This window comes from Citrus clementina, unplaced genomic scaffold (assembly GCF_000493195.1).
Source record: "Citrus clementina cultivar Clemenules unplaced genomic scaffold, Citrus_clementina_v1.0 scaffold_9, whole genome shotgun sequence".
Lineage (NCBI taxonomy): Eukaryota > Viridiplantae > Streptophyta > Magnoliopsida > Sapindales > Rutaceae > Citrus > Citrus x clementina.
In genome coordinates, this window is record NW_006261964.1 from 20,834,597 (window position 1) to 20,858,664 (window position 24,068).

Genomic DNA, 24,068 nt, shown 5'->3' on the forward strand with positions numbered 1-24,068 from the left:
TGTCCAAGTCTCATATGCCAAAGTTTGGTTTTATCACTACTTACACTAGCATTTACTCTCAACTGAGGCAATGGTCCAACCAGAACATACAGACCATTCCTTCTAATTCTCTTTATAATAACATCACCCTTGTACAAGACCTATATCTGCCCATTTTCTACCTTAATGATGCAACCCAATTGATCAATCATCCCTAGGGAAATTAAATTTCTTTTCAAGTCTAGAACATACCTTGTTTTAGTCCCCTAGTTACCTTATCAAATATCTTGATACTAATTCTTGGAACCTTACAAACAAGGTTGTTTCCTAAAAAGACTTTGCCACCATTTATACTCTCAAATGTCTTGAAGAATTATCTATTTGGAAATATATGAAAAGAACATCTAGAGTCCAGAATCCACTCACTAGTGGGGTGTTTCTTAGCAGCAATAAGAACATCTGCACCTTCAGTATTTCCTTCGTCTTCATATGCAATAGCAGCTTTACCATTTGACTCCTCCTGTAAATTTTCAAGTGTCTTTTTCTCAAAGCAATCTTTGATGTAATGTCATTCTTTGTGACAGAAGTAACATTTTTTTTCTTATCAGCTTTATCCTTCTTATTATTATTCATTTTATCTTTATTAGCTTTCTTCTCTGGTCTAGACTTGGCAACTAGACCCTCACTTTGGTTGTAATCCATGTCCTTTATTCTTTTCTTCAAATCCTTTGGTTCCAGAGCATTCTTGATATCCTTTAGAGTAAGTGTTTGTTTGCCATACAGCAGAATATCTACAAAGTGTTCATATGAATCTGGTAATGAACTTAGGAGAATAAGTGCTCTGTTCTTATCTTCCAAGACAATATTTGCATTTTCAAGATCCAAGATCAGTTTATTAAACTTATCCAAATGATCTTTCATACTGGTCCCTATCTTCATTGAGAATGTATATGAAATGTATAGAGCTTCTTCTTCATATATAATCTCTTAGCTAAAGATTTCTTCAAGTGCAGTTCCTCAAGTTTTGCCCATAATCCAGATGCAAATCTTTCTTTTGCCACTCTCTCAGTAAAATATGCAAAGTAATGGTGCTATATGCTTTGTTGTTGATGGTCTTCCTATCTCCACCAAAACTGGATGAGCCTTTTTCCTTTTCTTTCTTAGCCTTTTGATCATCATCTCCCTCAAGAGCACTATCAAGCCCCTATTGAATGAGGATTGCATGCATTTTAAGGCTCCACAAGTAGAAATCACTCTCCCCATTGAATTTTTCAAGATCAAATCTAGTGATAGGCATTGTAGAGCCAAGAACAGTAAACTACTAATGTTGTGATACCAATTTGTTATAATCTAAAAAAAAAAAACAAAGCCTCTTCAAGAGAGAACTAAACCAAGAAAGCAGAAATTGAATGAAACCAGGACCAAGAGTATGCAAAACTAAAGAAAGAAAGAAAAATAACAAGGTCATATAATGTGATTCGGCAAAGAGATGCCTACATCCACAGTTGAAATCAATTTTGCTTTGAAACTTTATTAGAAAGAGATGAGTTACAAAAGATTCTTAAGATTATAGGGATTTACTCTTCCCTACTAAGATTTTTCTATCTCCCTCACTAGGACTCTAAAAATCAATCACTAAGTTTCCCTATCCGCTAGCTCAAATTCCTCTTATATATCTGAAGAAAGGAATAAGTTGTTATACATAATAACAACTTTAACAGGGTCCCCACTAATGCCAGCTCAGCATGCCACCTCATTAACTTTTAACAAAATATAACTACTTCAAGCTTCACATTCATTTAATTACCTTTTAGACGAACACTAAAATCTTCGATTTGATTCAGGCCCATGTCCAACACTTTTAAATTGCTCAAGCAATCCAATTTTGCGTATATTGCATATGCCCGGACTTAAATAGAGTTAATGAAGGAAGCAATATGGCATTACAAATATCTAATTCCAGTGACAGACTAATTAATGAAGCTTATTTTTGCTTCTAGTAGACCTTAAAAGAGATGAAGCTTAATTACCCTTAATATCAGTACTTCCTTTTAATATATTAGAATGCAATAACAATGTTCTTAGTGATGAAAGACTAGTTAGAGATAAGAAGATGCTATTGTTAACCAGGTTACTGCCTAAATTGAGAAACTTCAAGTTTCTTAACCCTGATAACCTCTCTAGACCTCGTAAAACAGATCATATAGACTTATGTTAATTATTTCAAAAATAAACTTTTTAAAATATTTTCAAAATTTTAGAACTGATAAAACTTATTAAGTACCTCCATTCTCAACAAAACTTACTATGTTGTTGTTTTCTAAGTTAAAAGACTCAAGTTGTTCAAAGAGGATAAGTAAGGAAGCATTCAAATGCCGCACTGTCGGATGCCAAAATGATATTCCATTACTAAAATATAGTGCTTTCACTCTGCCTGAGGAGATGTTGCACTCAACTCCTTCCTACTTGCAACAATCTAAATGATTCTCATCATCCATCTAGTTTTCAAGATTGAAAGGATCATCAAAGAAATTATGTATGTTTAAGTCGTAAGAGAGCAGATCTCTCATGACCCAAACATCCCTCAGTACTCCAACACCCTTCTAATATTATTGTTAACAAGAACCAAACTGACATCATCACCATTTGTGAACCGCTTGTTCTCTTTATAATCAAATACACATGCATGCTCTCTCTTTCTCTGCAACCAATAAGGGAGGGCTCTATGCTATTTATAACATAACTAAGAGTTTTTACTCTTAGCTTTCAGCTTTTAATTGACTTTGTAAGTCCTTGATCCTTTTTTTCTCTTCCTTTCTTTTCATTTTTTCTATTTATTGATTATTAATAGATATTATTGTTAATTTTTAACCTATGAATTTAAGAACTCAATCAATAGAAATAAGATGTGACATAAATGAATATCCCAATAAGTAAACATAATATTACTCTATAAAAAAATTATATATACAATATTATTAGCTAGTAACTAAGATGAAGGGTTTTTAAATGAAGGGTTTTTACTTTCCCTTTTCTCCAAGATTCTACTTAGGAAAATAATTGACATATATGGTATTTTATCCAATCAATCTAATTATGTCATAAAAGCTGCTAACTCAATTTGTACAAGTATTTGTGGCTGTGTCATTTATGTTATTTTATTTTGTGACTTTGAATCAAGCTCAATCTAGAAATAACCACCTCTCATCTCTCAGTCTAGAAATAACCACCTCTCATCTCTCTTATTTTTTTGTGGTTAAATTTTCTTCTCCCACTTTTTTTATTTTATTTATTCATTTTTTATGACATAATTAGATTGATTGGATAATAATTAGACGCCTCTCTTATGTCTCGTATGTCAAAATTTTTATCTTAATAGTTAGAAATTACTAAGCTCGTATCAACGTTAAGGAATTACGTACAAAGAGCTACAAATTAACCATACTAGTTAAAATTATCTTAATAATAAAAACTCTTAATTTCTATCATAACAATTTTGTCTCTTCTTTTTTTACTTACATAAAAAATAATAGTAGTAATAATAATAATAAGGATTTCTCTATGATGCTGTAATTTTTGTTACAGCATCAATAATGTTTTAATTGTGTACCATTAGATTAAATCTAATGGTATACAATATTTGTACTAAAGAAAAAAAAATAAAAATAATAGTAAACAGATTGTTAACCGTTCAAGGGGTGGAGAAATTTTGAAAAATAATTGTGACCACCCTTAGAGTTTGAAGCAATTTCACTTAAATAACATATTTTATTTAAAATTACTTTTCAACTCTCCTTTAAATTTGTATTGTGATAATTTTTTTTAATAAATCTTTCACAATCTATTACCATTAAGTATAAAATATAATATGAAGTATGTTATTTAACACAAATCAAATAAATAAGTTGCAATTGTAAAATTAATTATATCTAATATAACACTAGTAAATAACATAACTAAATACATATACTTAAGTAAATGTCATAAGTACATCAATAAACTCATTGGTAAGATTGCTTGTAATCTAAAAAATACTTAATCACATATTTTAATAAAATTTAATATCTTATATCAAAATATTCATTATTTTATTTATTATTAAGGACCGTTGTATAATTGACTATGAAGTATATATTATTTTTAACACCATTTAATATACCTATTCTCTAAGCTTTTTAGTTAGGATTTCTCTATAATATTGTATGAGTTTTTACAGCATTGATAATAGGATTGTTGTGGACTCGTAGATGTTAGGGTTTTCATGTTTACCATTCATTTGACATAGTGAATAAAAAATTAGTTATTTAAATCATAACATGTAATCTTCATGTTGCAAGTAAATATATATTTTTTATTTTTAATTAATTGATAAAAGAAAATTTATATTATAATGGATAAAAATCCCACAATCAATAATGGGATCATTGGATTTAATATTAGAATCTTCACCCTTAATTTAATTTTAATGGATAAGTAATTATGTAACAAGTAATCTGCAAGTTGTAATATTTCTTCATATTTTAAATTATTTTTTATCTAATCAATCGATAAATATTTTAAATCATCAAAAAATGAAAGAAATACAAATAATTTTGGAAGTAAAATTATTATGTATTAATCCTCTTACTTTACAATTTTACATTTTTTTCACTTTTACATTTAGTATTAGAAATATATTTAATAGCATTAAAAAAATGTAATTAATAAGTAATGTTATTTCAATAATACTTTATATAAAGATATTACATAAAGTCTTATAATAATTTGTATTGTCTGAATTTAATTACAAACAATTAATACCTAAACAATAATGATAATAGAAGTTATTGTAATAAAATATTTTTTATATATTTTATTAGTAATATTATGAGTCCCAACAAATGAGAAATATTTTATTCAACAATGAAAAAAATATATATATGGCTATATAAATATATAGTGAGAAATATTTTAATTTAAAATTTTAACAAAAAATTAAACTATTAATTTCATGCAATTCAATTGCGGAGGATATGACAATATGAAATGTTGTTTTGACTTTTACTATTAACCACTAGACTATAAGACATTAATGGCTCAATTATTGTGTCAAAATTTTAAGTTCAAGTATCCCAATCCATGTCTTTAAAATGGAAATATAAAAACATGCAATGAATTTTTTTCTCATTTTGTCATTAAATATTATTGGATGTAATATTTTATTTATTGTCACTATTACTTATCATAATAAAAGCAATGACTCTTAGTAACATAAAAATTTTATAATTACAATCAAAGAATAATAATAAAATAATTTTTCATGATTCATAAACTAAAGTTAATTAGGAATATGTGTTAGATTAAACTTTTATGAAATTAACTAAGTGACATTTGAAAATAAAATGAAAACAAGCTTGTTAAAGTTAAATTTTAGAAGGCTTGGATAATTTTCTACCATGTAAATAAAAATATAAAAAGATTTTCTTTCCTATTTTTTTCCACGTAAATATTATTGGAGGCAATATTTTATTCATTGTCACTAGTAATTACCGTAATAAAAATAATGACTCTTAGTAACATAAAATTTTATAATTACAATCAAAGGATGTCAATAAAATAATCTTTCATGATTCATAAACTAAAGCTCATTAGGAATATATATTATATTTAACTTTTATGAAATTAACAAAGTGATATTTGAAAATAAAATGAAAATATATAGCCTTGTCAAAATTGAAATTCCTATCATGTAAGAATATTAATTATAAGATAAAAAAAAATAATATATACTTTATGATCAATTATACAATGGTCTTATTATTATATAAAATAATGAGCATTTTAATATGTGATTTTAAATTTTATTAAAACATGAGTGATTAAATAGTTTTTAAGTTACAAGCAATCTCACCAATGAGTTTATTGATGTAACTATGACATTTACTTGAGTATATGTACTTAGTTGTGTTATTTATTAGTATTATATCATTTATAAATTTTGTAATTTATTTATTTGATTTGTGTTAAATAACCTACTTCATATTATATTTTATACTTAATGGTAATAGATTTTTGAAGATTTATTTATAAAAAATTATCACAATACAAATTTAAAGGAGAGATGAAAAGTAATTTAAAATAAAATATGTTATTTAAGTGAAATTACTTCAAACTCTAAGGGTGGTCACAGTGACTTTACAAAAATTTCTCCACCTCTTAAACGGTTAACAAAGTGCTTACCATTATTTTTATTTTTTACTTTAGTAAACATATTGTATACCATTAGATTTAATCCAATAGTACACAATTTAAACATTATTCATGTTGTAAAAAAAATTACAGCATCATAGAGGTACCCTAATAATAATAGTATCATAATAATAATAAAAATTCTTGTGGATGTTGGTTAGGTCAAAAAGTCAACTATATATGATGTGAATAGAAAATAATTTCTTGAAAGAAGATAACGTCGCTTAACCAACTCTTAAATAATGCTATTTTTTTATCCAAATAAAAACATCAAATTTTTCTTAATCTTGGAAGTCACGGACCGCAATTTACCCGATCGTGTTATTGACTGGCAAACCAATCAATTGAAAAGAAATATTGATGTTAAAGATAATTAAGCTTCATTTTTATCTTTATTCTTTATTTAGGGTTTCAAAAGTTAATTCAAGAGTTGAAGAATTTAGGGGTGTTCGAGAATCGAATTTTGTGGATAGACATCAATTCATATCCTATCACGATTTTACGGTTTATAAATTTTTAATCCAATTCAATTCACGGATCGCCCAAATTTAATCCAAATCCAATCCATACGTCTATGGATCAGAAGCAGATTTGACCCGATTCATATCCAATCCACCATTTTGCAGATTAGTTTGGGGCTAAAATTTTTTAATCAGGTCCTATCCACGAACTAATTAATAAAAAAATTAATATAAAATGATTTTACGATAAATCAAATTCAATATTATATAATATTTAAATACATTAATTATTTAAATAAAGTTAGAAAATACATTCAAATTTTCAAAGTATAACACACCAAAAAGAAAAAAAATCTCATTTGTTTAAATTAGTATGTGAAAATTAACTGATTAGGAAGCTATATTTTTTATTTTATATTATTATCGGATAAAATATAATATGATGTTAATATAACTATATTTTAACTTATTTATTTATTAGTAAATATAATGTCATATTTACCAGTTTAATTTTTTTATTAAATAAATATTTTTTTGTTTTTTTACCGATTCACAGATTTACATAAGTAAATCCATATCCAACTACAGATTTTCAAATTTCTATTCTAATCCAATCCACCAATCCACGGATCAGATTTTTTCAGATCAGATTTCTACAGATAAGACGAATTGAGCGGATCAGATTGGATTCTGAACACCTCTATTGAAGATTGTCTAAACTTTAGATGGATTACTGTGTCTTTGAGATTCTCTCTAAATCTAAGTGATACATATTCAAGATGTCAGGGTTACTCTATCTATCATAGAATTAATTTATATACGTGCATATACATATATAAGAGGACCTACCTAAGGCCGAGGAGGAATTTCAGCCCCTTTCGAGTTATTCTTTATAATTTTAAATGTGTCCCAAACCCCTTTTAAAGAAATTAAATAAAAAAAATTGAAAATTTTCTGTATAACAAAATATTTTTAGTTTAGTAGTAAAAGTATTATTTAGTGGTTTTAGAGACTTGGTTTATATCCCAATAGTCATATAATATAGTTTTTAGATAGTTTTGTGAAGATTACATATGAAAACGATACTTTCACAAATATAGCTACAATGAGCTCCAGTTTTTAAAATAAATAATTTATTACTATTATTTTTTAAAATTCAAAAGAAAATAATATAATTTGATTTTTTAAAATTTTAAATGTGTTTAAGTGAACAGTTAAAAAAAATAAGTACCCTAAAATAAATTAAAATTTTATGGATATTATTTACAAAAAGATTATTTTCACAAATTTTGTTATATTAAGCTCCAACATTTAAAGTAAATAACTTATTATTATTATTATTATTACTTTTTAAATTTAAATAAAATTATAGAATTTAATATTTAAATATATTTAAGTGAACAATAAGAAAAAAAAATAATGCATCCTAAAATAAATTAATTTTTTTGAATTAAACCTCTTAATTCAAAAGTCTGAAATATTCCCATCATATGATTCATATCTTAGTAGCTTAGTATTACTTAATGCAGAGAGAAATAATACCAATCACAACCAGCTAAAGACTTCGTCGTATGTTGGAAGTCAACCCTCTCAACTTGTGTTTACATTTATGATACGTGTTTTTATAATTTACATTTATTGTATCTTGCAGCCAGGGAAAAAAATGTTAAAATAAGTAACATAGCAGCGAGGCCAAGTTAGTGGAAACATTTTACCAAGCTATAATATTGGTATAATTTTCCACAATTATAGGTCTTAATAAAAGTACCTGGGCGAAAAATCTGCTGACAAAAGATTGTTGCTGTAACGCCACAAATTTTCATAATATTAAATTATAGAAATTGGGCTTTCATTGGGAATTATGTGTGGCCTATAACCCTTATTAAGAAATGGATACTAATTATAAATAGAGGTTATTTATGAGATAGTTTTGGAAAAGGGTTATTTTTCCTAATTAAATAGGGTTTCTTAAGATTCCCTATAAATGCATACTTTTTCCCCTCCCATAACCCTAAATTCAGAACGTTTATTCTTCTTCTCTGCTGCTCTTTACGCTCCTACCCAAATCTTAGGATTCAAAACTTTGTTTAGGAGAGAATCAAAGCGACGGGTAAGTTATTCTCCCTATTCTCAACAGATTTCTAATCACTCTATCTAGGGTTTATATTGGCACGATTCTAGATGGTTATAGATCATAATGCAAGATTTAGAATGTATTTAGGATTTGTTTAGGGTTTTGATTTATTATGAGTTTAGTCAATCAATCCTTGACGTATTAAGCGCAGGATAATTCTGGACAGTATGAGTACGTCGAATTTAAACCTATATTTTCTGAATGATGTTTCTTATAAAATTTATATTTCTGGAAACTAGACATGTAGGGCTTCTTGATTAAATTTTATTTCATTAAATTCGACTTCGTTTTCAATTTTATATGTATTTTCGAAATAGAAACCACTGCACTGGAAAACTGCGATTCCAGCATTGCGATCGGATTCACAAGACTATTTGTACCATCAAATGAACTCGGAAAATTCTGAAAGTTTATAAGTAGGTTAATATATGTGTCTAGGATTCCCAGTTTTAATTTTATAAGTTTCTGATTAGTAATTTAATTTATCAAAATCACGGAACCTGTTCTGTTTGGTTTAGATTATGTGAAAACAGTTTCAAATTTGCTAAGAAGTAAATAGTTTTTAAAATGTTTTTGATATCGGATCCTCTTGTAAATTTTACATGGGGTACTCATGGATGTTCAGAATAGTTCCATAGAATATTATATCATTCTGAGTCTTAGGTGGCATTTGTTTTTTAACTTAATGACTTAAAGTGACTTAACTTAATTAATTAAGTTAATTAGAGGTGTTTGTTTTTATAACTTAATGAGACTTTTTAGATAATTTTGACTTAAAAAAATAAGTCAATTTTTTTGGCTTTTTACTTAATGGAGAAATTTGAATTAAGTCAATTACTTACTAATGTCAAAAATATCCATGTTTTATAATTTATTTTTCATGTCTATCCCAAAACTCACCCATAGACATTTACCCCACATAAAAATATCCCTGTTTTTTCTTTCTTATATTATATACGAAAAAATTTGAAATTTATAGTATTTTATATATTAAAATTCTAAAATAATTATGTATTCACTTGAATATAGTTTTACTTATAAATGTTAAAATATTGTGGTATTTAATATATTATTTATTTGACATTTAAATTTAATAATGATACAAATGTAAGAGTACATATTTTCAGCTTTTTCAGTTGAAAAAAACAAACAACTTAATACTTATTTTCTGAGATTCAGATAAAAAAACAAACATATTATTCAGATTCAGACATTCAGATCTATTCAGAATTCAGACTAATTCAAGTCTATTCAGATTTCAGACAAAAAAACAAACGCCACCTTAGATTAAGAGTTAAATTCTGAGAATCAGACCTGTACGGATATGAATTAGAAAATTAGATTCTTAGAATAAATTATTAATTGTCATATCTTGTATTTGTTTAAGGTATTGAAGGTGATTGAGGCTCTTAGAAGCTTAGAGGTGTGTTAATTCAAATTCATTTGTCGAGGTAAGTAACTTCATTCCTAGTATACCGGATATGTATAAGTATTTTGATATTGTTATTATAAGTATAAATGTTTTTATACTACTTAAAGGATTAATTGATTTTGATAATAAAATTAGTTTTATGTAAATGTTTTAAAGCTAAATTCTTTTTAACAAAGTATTTTATAATTGCTTTTGAATATGTAAGTTATTTTGTTACATGCCTACTTTTATGATTTTATCTTTAAAATGTTATGCAAGCCTAAATTATTGACATGAACTTTTATGAAACTGATACGAATGTTTTGTACCTATGTTTGATTTCAATTATTGATGATTGTATGAGATTCCTAATGTTTTGGCTCATTGTCCATAGTTTTTCTGATTCTGATTCTGATTCTGATCGTAATATATGATATATCTATCTGGACCAGTACTGAGTTTCTGTTCTGAGTGTGCACACGATATTCTGATTCTGTTTCTAGCCGGGTCACCGGGACTATAGGTGACACTATGTGACATGAGCTAACCTTTTTGTTTTCTGTATACGTATTATATGATTTGCTTCGTAAGTAAATATGCTTTTCGATATTCTGAATTATTAAGAATTTATGTTATATTATCGTGATATATCGTTTTATGAAAATTATGGATTATGATATATGTTTTAAACAAAAGAAGGCTTGCAATATTTTGTTTCGATAAGCCTAGTATGTTAGAAATGGTTTTACTTACCGAGTTGACGGCTCACCCCTCGTCATTACTTTTTGCAGATTAAGTTTCTTTTGAGAGGTGCACTTAGCTTTGGAGTTAGTAATTTTCCGTTTCCGTTTGCCATTTGAATAAGAGGAGGAATAAACTCGTGTTTCTATTTAGTTATTTTTATTATGAACGTGTAATTTGGAGTTTGAGACTTTTGTTAATATTTTTATGTCCTCGGGAGAGATTATTTAGTATTAGACGTTTGAATTTGTGGATTTATTTGAATAAGAATTGGAGGTATTTTAGTTTGAAACTTATGAGTAAAGATTATGATTTGTGAATAACCTCCTTCTTCACGTGCTCTGCATGTGTTAGATTTGGGGTGTTACGGTTGCTTCATGGAAAAAGAAGATGGTGGGCTTCTTTTTCATTTTTTACTAGTTATGAGAAGTGTTTAACAAATTATAAGTCACAAAGCCGCTACTTTAAAATTTCAGCTGAGACTTAAATATTAGAATTCCTAATATTATTGAATATTTTTTTAATTTTAAAAAAGTATTGGATGGGAATAAAAAATATTAGAGAATCCTTAGGGTAACTAACAAAAAAGTAATTAAAAATGGAAATCTAGTTTATGTTGACTAGGTTGAAAAATCAAGTATTATGTTTAGAGGCATCAATTACGTGAAAGAAAACAACGCGGTTTGGCCCCAATTTATTTCATGATTTTAGTTTGAATACAAGATTTTTATGTTCTTGAAAGTCCCAGAGAAATTAATTTGGTCGGTTTTCAATAGGAAAACCTTTTCCTTGGTCTTTTATTAAGAATGGCAGAAATTCCTATTAGGACAAGGTCTCCGGGATTTTTTTCCAATCAGGAAGGATATAAGGAAGATTTTACTTCTTATTGAGAGAAGAGATGTGAATGAGATGAAATCTAGGTTTGGCAAAAATGATCGGGCTGACTCGACCCTCATAGGTTGGACTTGGACATGGGCCTAAAAATACAAAGCTCGCATAGATTGGGACTGGATAAGGACTTAGGAAAAAAGAGCCCGGATTTTTTAATTTATAAATAAAAAATAAATTAAATTTAAATGAAAAACTCAAAATATTTAATTATTATATTTTTTATCTTAGTATTTGTGATTTATTATGTTATGTTATAATATTTTGTGTATGAAATAATTATTCTATTATGTGTTAGATAATTATCTCTAATTTAAATTTTTTTTACTTTATTAAGAAATTATTTTATATTTAATAGAAAAGCTCAGGCCAGGCCTATCTAGACTTTTAAAGGGCCCGAGTTTGTTATTAATAATATGGGCCCAAACCCATATTTTGCCAACCCTAGTGAAATCTCTATCCCTCCTCATTTCCCCATTTCTCTTATTTTAATTTTTGTTTTATTTTTCTGGAATTATAAGTGAATAAATTATCAAATTTAAATTTCAAAATAATAAATATTAATGTAAATAACAAGTATCAAAATATTTATACAAATGATATAAATATTAGTTAATATAAAGACTTTATTGTAATTTAGACTTAACCATAACCCAAAGTCCATAACCCTACAAGTTCATAATTCACAAATCAAAACTTAAGCTGCTTTTCATAGTCTCACTCATCTTTTTCAAATTATTCGCACTGCAACCAACACCCAACTAGTTCTTATCTCATTATAGCCAAGTAGCACGTTGTGTCGTTGATGGCCAAGCAGCCCAGCTTATCGTGTCATTAGCTAGTAGCTCATCCAGGGACATTCATTGCACCATAGTTGGTGGCCTACAGGTATTATTGCTCATAGACAGCACTCAAGTCAATTTGTACAAAAATCATTTTGTTTGAATTTTTTTTAAAGGTATTATTTGAATATTTTATATAGCAAAGGTTTGATGGAGTAGAATGAAATAAAACTCATTTACGATCGTTCTCACTTTATTTTATATATTTTTAGTTGGATATGATTATATTAAATTGGAAAACTAAAAACATATTAGTTATCTTAGGATCAGGTACTCTCAGAATCCCTAGCTATTATTCTAGAATCCTCATTCTCTCCCTTCAAGTAGTTCTGATGAGGATGAAGAGGGGAGGGCAACATATGCAGAATATCAGGGATGGATATAGAGAGGAGAGGGTCCTTGTCTTTTTTGTGTTATAATTCAAAATGATATGAAAAACTTTACAGATGATTGAGGAAGAAGAGAAATAGAGGTCGACTAAAGCTGTAGAAAACTGACTAAATATAAACATGCCCCTTTATATATTTTTCTTTTTAATCTGTTTTTGTAGGTTATTTTTTTTATTGTCAAACAACTAATATTGTTATGATCCTACAAAACATGTTTGAGAAAAAATAATTACAACTAGAAAAAATTCACACAACGAAGAATGGACCAGATATGATGATAAAGTCATTGGCCAAGAAGAAGTTGAAAAGTTGTTTGCAAAGAGCGGGCTTGGTGGTACCCCCATATGATCTGGAGGGGGAGATTTGTTGGGTTCATCTCATTTGGGTGGCCCAAGTTCAAGTTTCATTAATTTGGGTATTTAAATAACTAAAGAAAGATTGAGGGGCTAAATAAAATTTTACAATAAAAGTCGGTTTGAAAAGTGCATTATATAGAGAAGAATAAGTGGAAGCGGCAGTATTATTAACAATTGCAAAAGACTAAAAAGAAAAAAGAAGAAAAACGAGAGAGGGAGGAAAAAGACAGTAGTTATTTTTGGATTTTAGGGACAAGGATTTCAATTTTTAATTGGACAATCAGAAGGCAAATTTAACTTCAATTTCTCCCAAATTTGGCGGGTAAGTTCCTTTCATCACCTTCTACAATTGCATTGGTCTTGATTTTTATTTTATCATCTCATCTGTTGCCATTTGAAATACCCACTTGTTAGAGAGACAAATATTAGCTTGTTACTGTAAGTGGAGATTGTTGAAATTCTTGATATTCTTAGCCTCTAGTGTTATCTAAAGAAGAATTTATACTATAATCTCATTAATATAGTGGAAGATTATATCAAACTAAGCTCTCGTGGTTTTTCCCATTTTAGGGTTTCGATATAAAAATCTATGTCTTTTGTGGTTGGTTTATTATTTTGGATTGTGTTGATTTATTTTATACCTATTTATTTGTGGTCCACATCCTATTTGAATCACACAAAGAAGGAATGAATCTTATTTCCATTTAATTTGCAATTGCTTGTGTAAGTTCCTTTCTTAACAAAAATACCTCGAAAGAACTTATCATATTTTTGATGATCTTCCGATAGTTGTTTCATGTTTTTATGAAAAGTACTTATTGTTGAAGCTATATACAGCCCTCACAAATATAGCATTTTTTGGCAGTGCCAAATGGATTATATATCAAGAATTTATTAATTATTACTCTTACAACAATTATATACAAGACTAAAAAATAACATCTTGTTCATATTAAACATGTGCAAGAAAGACAAGCCCTTGTTCATTAAAAGAAATGTTGAAGAATATTGTTTCAGATTATGAAATATGTTCATATTATTTGCTCAGTGGTCGGTTCCATGGTAGCAATAAATATCACCCTTAAAAAATTGTAATTCTATAATTAAGCTGAAAATGATAAACTTATTTGTGTAGTTTGGTGACAATTGTTGGAGGACTACCACAACCAGTTAAAAATTATGCGTAAACAAAACTATTCCCTCTTTGTGTGATCAAAATAGGATGTGTACCATAAATAAATTGGTAGAAAAATAAATCAAAAAAATGCAAAGCAAAAACCAACCACAAGAGATACAAATTTTTACCTGAAAACCCGAAGCGAGAAAAACCACGGGATCATAGTCCAATAAAATCTTTCACTATTTTAATGGGTTACAATACAAATTCTTCTCTAGATAATATTGTTACCAACATCAAGAATCTCAATACAGCCTAATGATTGTCTCTCTAAAAAGTGGGTATCTCAAATAATAACAAAGGAGTGGATAAAATAAAAATCAAGATCAGCCTAATAACTATCTCTCTAACAAGTGGGTATCTCAAACAATAACCAAGGAGAGGATAAAATAAAAATCAAGACTAGTAGTATTGTAGAGGGCGATGCCAGGAATTTACCATCAAAATTTAGGAGAAAACGGAGTTAATTTCACCTTCTGATCGCCCAATTAACGATTGAAAATCTTGCCCCCAAATTGTAATAACCAGCCACTCTCTTTTCTCTCTCTTATCTCTTTCTTCTCCACTCGTCTTTTTGCGATACCGCAAATCAGGGCTACCACTTGCTTTTACAGCTAAATTTCTTGACAATTTTCATCCAAGTCCAAAGCTTAATGTTAATTGCACATCAAACAAGCCTTTTTAGACTTTGAGCTTTTGGGCCCCCAAATGAGATGGACCCAACAACAATTAATATCTTTTGTTACATTATTACATTTGATCATTTTACATAAGTTGCTAAACGAAAAAGTAACTATGTGATAATTCCAAAAACTTTGATGGCTTTTGGATATATTTCAATAACTTGGTATCTCTAATTAAACATTCGCTAAAAGTTGTTGTTAGGGTTTTAACTATTGGAATACTATAATTTATTTAATCCTTGTATTGGTAATTTGTTTAGCCTTGGATATTTGTTATGTCAAATTATATGGAATATTGGAGAATGTTTTTGGAGTTACAAAGAAGTAAATTGAAATATATATATGTGTGTGTGTGTGTGTGTGTGTGGGATTATATATCAAAGAGTTTCAAATAAAGGTAATTACTACATTGGTAAGTATATTATATATATATATATATGTGTGTGTGTGTGTGTGTGTGGGATTATATATCAAAGAGTTTCAAATAAAGGTAATTACTACATTGGTAAGTATATCAAGTACATTTGAAATATTATAGACTCTTAAAGAAGTATATCATAATACTCTTCTACTAGGATTTGGATGAAATACTACACCTATATAAAGAAAAGTATTTCACACAGAAGAGATTGAAGACATATTGTATTTTATATCAAAAAAGAAGCTAAGGCAAAAAACAAGCCCAATTTGGCTGCAGATGGTTTTTGATATCGCCATGGATTTTTAGCTTTTGAGTTTTCATCATATTAAGTCTTTCATTAGACATGCTTTAATGATTACTTTGGTCTCTTCGGGATGAAAAGGTCGGTTGTTATGTGAAGGGAATCTTAAAATTTTAAGAGAAAAAAATACTAAGAATATATAGGATTGCATGTGAGATGGTGGAGAGAATTTAAGGGAATAAAATATGTTAAAATCAATATATATTTATGTACTCTACAAATAGTAGTATAGATTTGCATGCATGAGAATTTTTTTTTTAAGGTTAAAAAAATAAAGATGCCGACATGAAGCTATATAATATATGATTGGCAATTGTTTATAATATGAAAATACATATAAATTCAAGTAGCTATCGGTGACAACGGGGTTAGTGGATGAGGGATCAACGGCTGATGCTTGATTGTTGAGTGGTAGAAGACGGATTAAGGTCTGTAGTTCAATTACGTAAATAACGTGAGAGCTTGCATGGGACCGATGGCTGACTGATTAAGCAATAATTGTAGTTATGTACATAATAATAATTGTGAATGGGTGGCCACTACTGCCATGCCAATGCTTCAGGTGCATTTGAAAAAACTAGGAGGATCACATAAGGATCCTTGAGATATGATTTTGAAGCTTTTCAATTAAGCCAATTATGAGCCAAGATCTTTGCCATTATTTCATGAAAATATGGTTAATATCATGGCCATCATAGTTTTGCAAAATATGGGGGAAAAAAAAATCCCCGGAGCCTTCTTGTATAAATTGGTCTTTAACTTGAGCATTCGCATTTCTATATTGTCTATCTAGCAGATGTTTTGGCTGATTTCGGTGTTGGTTGTCATCGTTTAGCTGTTAGAACTCACCTCCGATGGAGAAAAAAGGGAGGAATGTGGTGGAGTCTAGTGCCTGATCCTGCCAAAATCCCATTTTGGGTTGACTGGGATGCCCAAGGGAACCATACAATTGCCATGTACTTTATGTCTCTTAACTCTTAAAGAGCATGTCTATAATGGGAATCTCTTTTTGAAATACACATGGCACATACATTTGTTCGTATCTATTTTTCATTTCGAATTAGGGTTATTTTTAGTGACCTCCCCTAAGGTTTGACGTATTAACACTCAGAAAGAATGTATCCACGTAATTACAAGCACCTTCCTTGCTGTTAGTATTCAGTTAGTTTGACTGTTAGTAGATCGTTAAAATTACAAAAGTACCCTTCCCCGCAAAATAATAAATTATTTTTTAGATTGGTTCTCTGTTTTCATTGAAATTTTCTCTCGCTTCCTCTCGCTTTTTTTTTACCTCCAAACAAAACATATTTGACTTTTGTTAGATTTTGGCATGGGGAAAGGAGGCGAAGATTACGGGTACGGAAAATTATAAGTGAAACAAAAACAAGCGAGGATCGCGAGATCCTCCCGACTTGGGCGCAATCAGTTGACGAATGTGAAAAAGCACTATGGAGTGAGAAAAAGAGTTGGTTTGAAATCTGTGGAGGTAGAACGACATCGTAAGATTTACGGGTTAAATGAACTCGAGAAACGATGGGACATCAATCTAGAGCTTAATCATGGAACAATTCAACGACACACTCGTTATGAGAGTGGAACAAGGGTCGTTGACCGGAGAGAGTGAGACAGTTAACAAAAGGAACAAATCGTTCCTTTAGATACATATATTCAAGGGAAAAATGTATGCTTTTTGCTAGGATCACTATTGTGAATGGGAACTGTGTGTGTCTGGTTATACAGATTGGAATGGAGACTGAGATTGGGAAAGTGCATAGGCAAATTTATGTTGCTTCGTAGAGCGAAGAGGATACCCCGTTGAAAAGAAACTGAATGATTTTGGGGAGGTTTTGACCAAGATGATTGAAGTTATTTGTATTTTGTATGGTTAATTAATTTTAAGTATTTTAAAGATGAAGATGGTGTTGAGTGTTGTTCACGTGAAGGAGAAAGCAGATTGGAACGATTATGTTTTCTTTTGTTTTCTTTTGTCTTCTTTTGCTCAGTGGTTATTATAAAATTCTGGTTAATAGAGTAAACTCTTACATATATATTAGACATCAAGAAACACAAAGCTTCACTTTTGAATTCTTTTGAATTTTAATTTTTTTTTACACATTTACCCTTATATGCTGATTCCATATGTATTTGGATACTAATGGCAGGGGAGGTGTTTGTAATTACGTGGATACATTCTCTCTGAGTGTTAATACCCCAAATCTCAGGGGAGGACCCTAAAAATAACCCTTTCGAATTATCATTATGTTTCTCAAAAGATCAATAGTACTTTATTTTTCTCATTTATAGACAAAAACGTCATATGACTTCATAATGTTTATAGGTGAACATAATTGGATGAGGCTGCTGTCCTGTTTTACACATACCCAGAATTCAGTCTGATTTCAGGACGAGACTGAGCGTGGCTGCAAGCCAATGCTGGATTTTCAGTTTTCAACAGAGCTGTGAGCTTTTCCATGCTTTTTCTGTGTCATCTTTCCTATTATATAAACCTGCAATATCTCAGTTATTTTTAGGTTAAGCATCTAGAGCTCGTCAAATTTAAATTTTCTTTTTCTGATTGTCTTCGTGCTATTTCTTCACCACTTGCCTTATTGTATCTGTCATATAGTTTGGTTCTGATCTTGATGCCGCAAAAATTCAAATACTCTCTGTTGAAAATTAATAATCCAATTTCTCTAGATGTTTTCGTGTTTTCGTGTTTTCGTGTCACACACAGAGCTAGCCTTGTACAAGGGGGAAAAAAAAAAACACCTCTTAAAATTGCATCAATTATTTAAGCTTATGCCCCCACGAACTGAATTGAATGCTCTCACAAACTATATATCCCACTTATGTTTCTTTACAGTTTCTTATTTCTTCTCCTTGATTCTTGCACGTTGTTTTAAAGATTCCTACCATACTTGCCAAAATAGAGAGTAATGATGAGAAGCGCTGAAATTGGCCATGGCAGTGAAAATGCGATGTAATATTAATGTGCGTTAGTAACACCTTAGTTATAGAGTCGGCTGGGTCTTGAACGTGATGGTATGTGATGATACGTTCGGAAAATTGATAAAAATTAGGATAGAAAAGTCTTGTGTGATATTCTCTGAAAATAATATTTAAGTCATTATATGTCACCATCATAGAAATTTAATTAAATTTAATCAATTACCAGTTCGAATACAGTAAGAACAAATTCTTGTAAAGTTCGATCTCTTCCTTCACATTTTAGTACCAATGATCCGGAATCGTACGAACCTACCACCGACTTTGTCAATAAGATTATTCTAGTTTAAATAATTAATTAATTAATTTTATCATCCATTTAGTAGTTTTATTAGTCAACAACTCTAATTAGAAAGATTCGTTTTGTCTTTTATTATTTATTCACCCAATGAAAACAAAAAAAGAGCTAGTATATCAGAATTTGACTTCTTTTATTGCTGTAATGGATTAATAGTATAATTGAAACCTAACCAGAGTATATGAACGCATAGATCGACGATGGTCTAAGGAGAACCACATACAAGTTTCTTTAACCATATACTCAATAATACAATGTGCATCATATGAGGTAATTTTCAAAAAGATTCCAAATATCAAATGACCACTCTGAATAATAATGGCAAGATGCCATCCCAGAGATACCCTGCCAAAATGATGGTGAATGAAAACAAAGAAAATGAACAATTAGTTAGCAGAACAAAAGCTTGTAAGAGAAAAAAGTAAAATCTAAGGATGAAGAAATTAAAAGCACGTGAGCTGATAACAATGACTGAAACCCAATGTTAAGGAGTATTACCCGTTTATTTAGTTCCTAAACTTTCTTTGCAGTTTGGCAATATTCACAGCTGCTATCACATAGATCCAATCTTTCATACCAGTCAGGAAGTTGAAGAAACCATATCTCCACGACCTATTCAGCATTAAAGTTCCGCAGACACCCCAGAATCCAACGAAGAAACCAAGAATCAAGCTCACGTAAAATCCAAGAGTCATAAACTGATCATCCTCATCCTCTAGAGTGTTTGCACCATCATTTCTGCCTGGACATGGAGTGGATTCTTCATTCGGACATTTTTTTGGAAGTGGAAGGCCACAAAGTTCAAGATTTCCAGCATACACCGAAGCATTGAAGCTTTGGAGCTGAGTACCTAATGGGATTTTTCCTGACAAGTTGTTGTACGACAAGTCCAAGACACCAAGACCACTTAACTGAGAGAGGCTAGATGGAATACTTCCAGAAAACAGATTTCTTGACAAATCCAGGAAATCCAATGATTTTAACTCACCAATCTTCGGAGTGATTGGTCCTGTTAAATTGTTTCTTGAAAGGTTTAAGGCAATCAACCCCACAAGATCCATAATCTCTTCAGGAATTGCTCCATCTAATTTGTTACTCGAAAGGTCAAGGCACCTTACAAGTCCCAAAGTACTTTCAGTACTTTCGTACTCATTTCCTTTCCAAGTCAACAGTAAATTGACCAAATATGTATAGTAATATCTAGTTCCAGGGAGAACTTTGAAGTATTTGGCGAACACAATGGTAGGATTGGAACATCTTTCATAAGTCATGGCTGAAAAATTATTGAAACACTTTGGTATATTTCCCGATATAATGTTTAAAGAAAGATCCAAGACTTGAATAAATCCCAGATGGCACAATTGATAAGCTATATTTCCATGAAATTTGTTAGATTTTAGGCTAAGAACAATCAAATTTTGTAGACTTTCCCCTATCCACGTTGGTATCTCACCAAAAAATGCATTCTTCCCGAGATCCAAAACTCTCAATTGGGAGCAATTCCTTAAAGATGAAGGCAATTCCCCGGTTAACCTATTGTTGTGTAAATTCAGTATCCGGATGTTATTTAGGAAACCCATCGAGTCCGGTATTTTTTCTGAGAACCTATTATTTGCCAAGTTAAGAACGAATAGGCTATCAAAGTGCAACCAACAATCGGGAAGCCCTCCAGACAATAAGTTACTCGAGAGATCTAAAAGGTTCCATGTGTTTTCACTAATAGAACATAAGAAAGTAACTGACCCTGAGAACTTACTTTTAGAGAGATTTAACAACAGCGAATTTGAAGGAAGTGGTGGAATTGGGCCCTCAAAGTGGTTTGAATTAACGTCTATACAAGTACCACCAATACGAGTACCATTAAACCTAAAAGACAACTCGGGAAGTTTACCCTTAATATGATTGTTAGAGAGATTGAAGTAAGAGAGTTTACTGGACAAATCCCAGAACCAATCAGGAATACTGTCTGAGATTCCAACATTGGAGATGTCAAGAAACACAAGCTGATTCTGAGTTTGAAGCCATTTTGGAAAATGAGGTCCCATCTTGCAAAAGGCAAGACTTAACCATTTCAGTTGAAAAGGAGGAACCCAATCATGGCTCAATTTCAAAGTCAAAGAGTTCTCATTCAAGTCCAACATCTGCAAGTTGGACATATTGGAAAAAAAAGTTTCAGAGATAACACCTGTGAAAGAATTCCAAGCAAGTACCAGAGACTCGAGCTTCGACAACTGGCTGAGGCTCTTGTCTATTGTTCCATTTAAACGATTAACTGGAAGCTTCAATGCTTTCAGGGATGAAAATCCTCGAAGAAGAGGTACTGGCCCCGTGAAGTCATTATATTGTAAATATAGCCCCTCTAGTGAATTCTCCACGCATCCACAAGACAGATTTTGAATTACCTGCGAGAATTGTCCACTGAGTTTGTTGTAAGACAAGCCTAACTTTTTTAAGCTACACATTTTTCCAAACAATTTTGGAATCCCACCTTCAAGTTCACTATCAGAGAGATCAAGACTTTTAAGAGAAACCATGTGTTGAAAAGCCTCTGGAATTGAACCACGTAATGAATTAGAGCCAAGGTTAAGATAAAGAATATTCCTACTAAGATTGAAAAGCCAAGGGTATACTGAAGAAGAAGGGAGATTGTTGTCAGAAAGATCAAGGGTCTCAATAGACGTACTCAAATTGAAGTGCCAAATAAACGATGGATTGACAGGTGGAAGAGCACACGAGCGTAGGACTAATGATTTTAAGGAATGGAGCTTGGCAACTACTTGAAACCAGTCACTAGATTTAGTGAGATTAATGTAACTCAGGTCAAGGTGTCTTAAAGAAGAAAGACGAGAAAGCCACTCTAAGCTTCCCACACTAAATAAACTAGAGTTTTCTAGGTTGAGATATTCCAATCCTGAATGGTTCCGGAATTTTCGAGGGAGTTCTAAAGGTATGCTACAAGAGAGGTTGAGGTACCTCAATTTGCTGAGGGAACCAATGAACTCAGGAACTGGGCTTGCACTGAAGTGATTGTTACTAAGGTCCAAATGTCTTATATCATGCAATTCAAGCAAAGCAGGACTAATTTCACCTTTCAAGACCTTCCTCTGAGCGTTTTCCTCGTCGGATGTTCGAAGATTAAGCACCTTGACATGGCCAGTTGTGGTGCTACAGTGGACTCCTCTCCATTTACAGCAATCTCTTTTGTCATCTTCTCTTCCCCAGGAAGACAGAACGCCATGTTCATCCACCAAGCTCTGTTTAAAGGTGAGAAGCGCTTCTCTCTCCTCATCAATGCACCTCATTACTATGTTGTTAGAATCAGCAATTGTGGGCTTCAATTGAAAAAATATCAAAGAAAACAAAGCTATATTTTCAAATAGAATGAGCAATTTGGATGACATTATAATTATAATAAGCTTTGAGGATATATTGTTATATCGAAACTCCTGGACTCCATGCCAACTTATACTACTGTGTATAATCTGCATCAATTATTGAGGCCAAGAGAAGTCTTCATTCTGAGCGTTGATTATGGGTTATGATATGACGGTTTGAGAGATGCCAACAATAGTCACCGGCGAATCCCAGACACACGGCAATGCAAAGTGTTTGGGAGAAATACGTCGACAAGACCAGGCATGGTGAGCAGATATTTGATGGCAGAGTTCTGCGAACCGGTGTGTTCCGTAAAAGCCTGGTGCGCGGGGGAACAGGAGCAGAAATATCCTGCTCGTCCACGAGCACGTCATCCGCGAGGCAAATTTCCTGTAAAAGGCATAAGGCCATTCCGGCTAGAGGTCGAGAGGCGAGGAGACCCGGTCGACGGCAGTTGGCAAGACCTGCTCTCCAGCCCGAGAATCTAGGCACGACAGCCACGCTTTCCCCAGAACCGTGGCGTAACACGCAAGATCCCACGTTTGCCCATAACGCAGCAGTCGGAGTCCGATACCGTCCCCCAAAAAAGCGGAAACAAGATCTCACGAAACCACGACAGCCACGCTTTTCCCAGAACCGTGGCGTAACACGCAAGATCCCACGTTTGCCCATAACGCGGCAGTCAGAGTCCCATACCGTCTCGAAAAAAGAGGAAAACTGGGATTCAGAGGAAGCCTATAAAAAGGTAGCCAACGAAGGTAAATGGGTTAGCATTTTTGAGATTAGAAAAGAAATTCTAAAGAAGAGAAAACCACGAAAAAGCCATAAGATCTGTGGCAAGCGTTCCCCGAACCTTCATATCTGACTTGAGCGTCGGAGGGTTTGCGCCGGGAAAACAACCGGCGTACTCTGACTTGTCTGTGTGCGTAGGAACCTCTGGAGAAGAAGCCTCGCGAGGAGACCCCCTGGTCGTGATGACGTTGATCGAGCAGAGATCCTGGTCGTAGAACGAGGAGAATCGGAATCCCGCATCAACATTTTGGCGCCGTCTGTGGGGATGAGAGCAAAAAGCTTCTGTTGATAGCAAGAAGAGGGGTGAAGCAAGTGAAAAGCAATGGAGACAGGAGGAAGTAGTGCACAAGGGGGTGATAGGAGGCTTAACGATTCCATGACGCTGAGGGAGATAGTCAGTGAAGCACGGGAAAAAGTTATGTTCGACCGGATGGAACGGATGGAAAAGCAGATGGAGACCTTGACAACCATCTTGCATGAGCTGCGGAGCGAGCGAAGGGTAACCCAAGAGGGAAGGGTGAGAGGCGGTGGAATGGCACCAGGTCCCGATGGTGCGGGGAGAAGTCAAACCACTGGGAGATTTGGT

The 24,068-nt window shown here is 31.6% G+C and overlaps 1 protein-coding gene across 1 annotated transcript; it reads right to left on the reverse strand.

Annotated features, from left to right (window-relative positions):
- Nucleotides 1-19,821: 19,821 nt before the first annotated feature.
- Nucleotides 19,822-22,617, reverse strand: LOC18031951 (receptor-like protein EIX2). The gene has a single exon (XM_024187125.1). It carries the CDS (start codon nt 22,615-22,617, stop codon nt 19,822-19,824), a length of 2,796 nt encoding a protein of 931 aa, XP_024042893.1.
- Nucleotides 22,618-24,068: the final 1,451 nt, after the last annotated feature.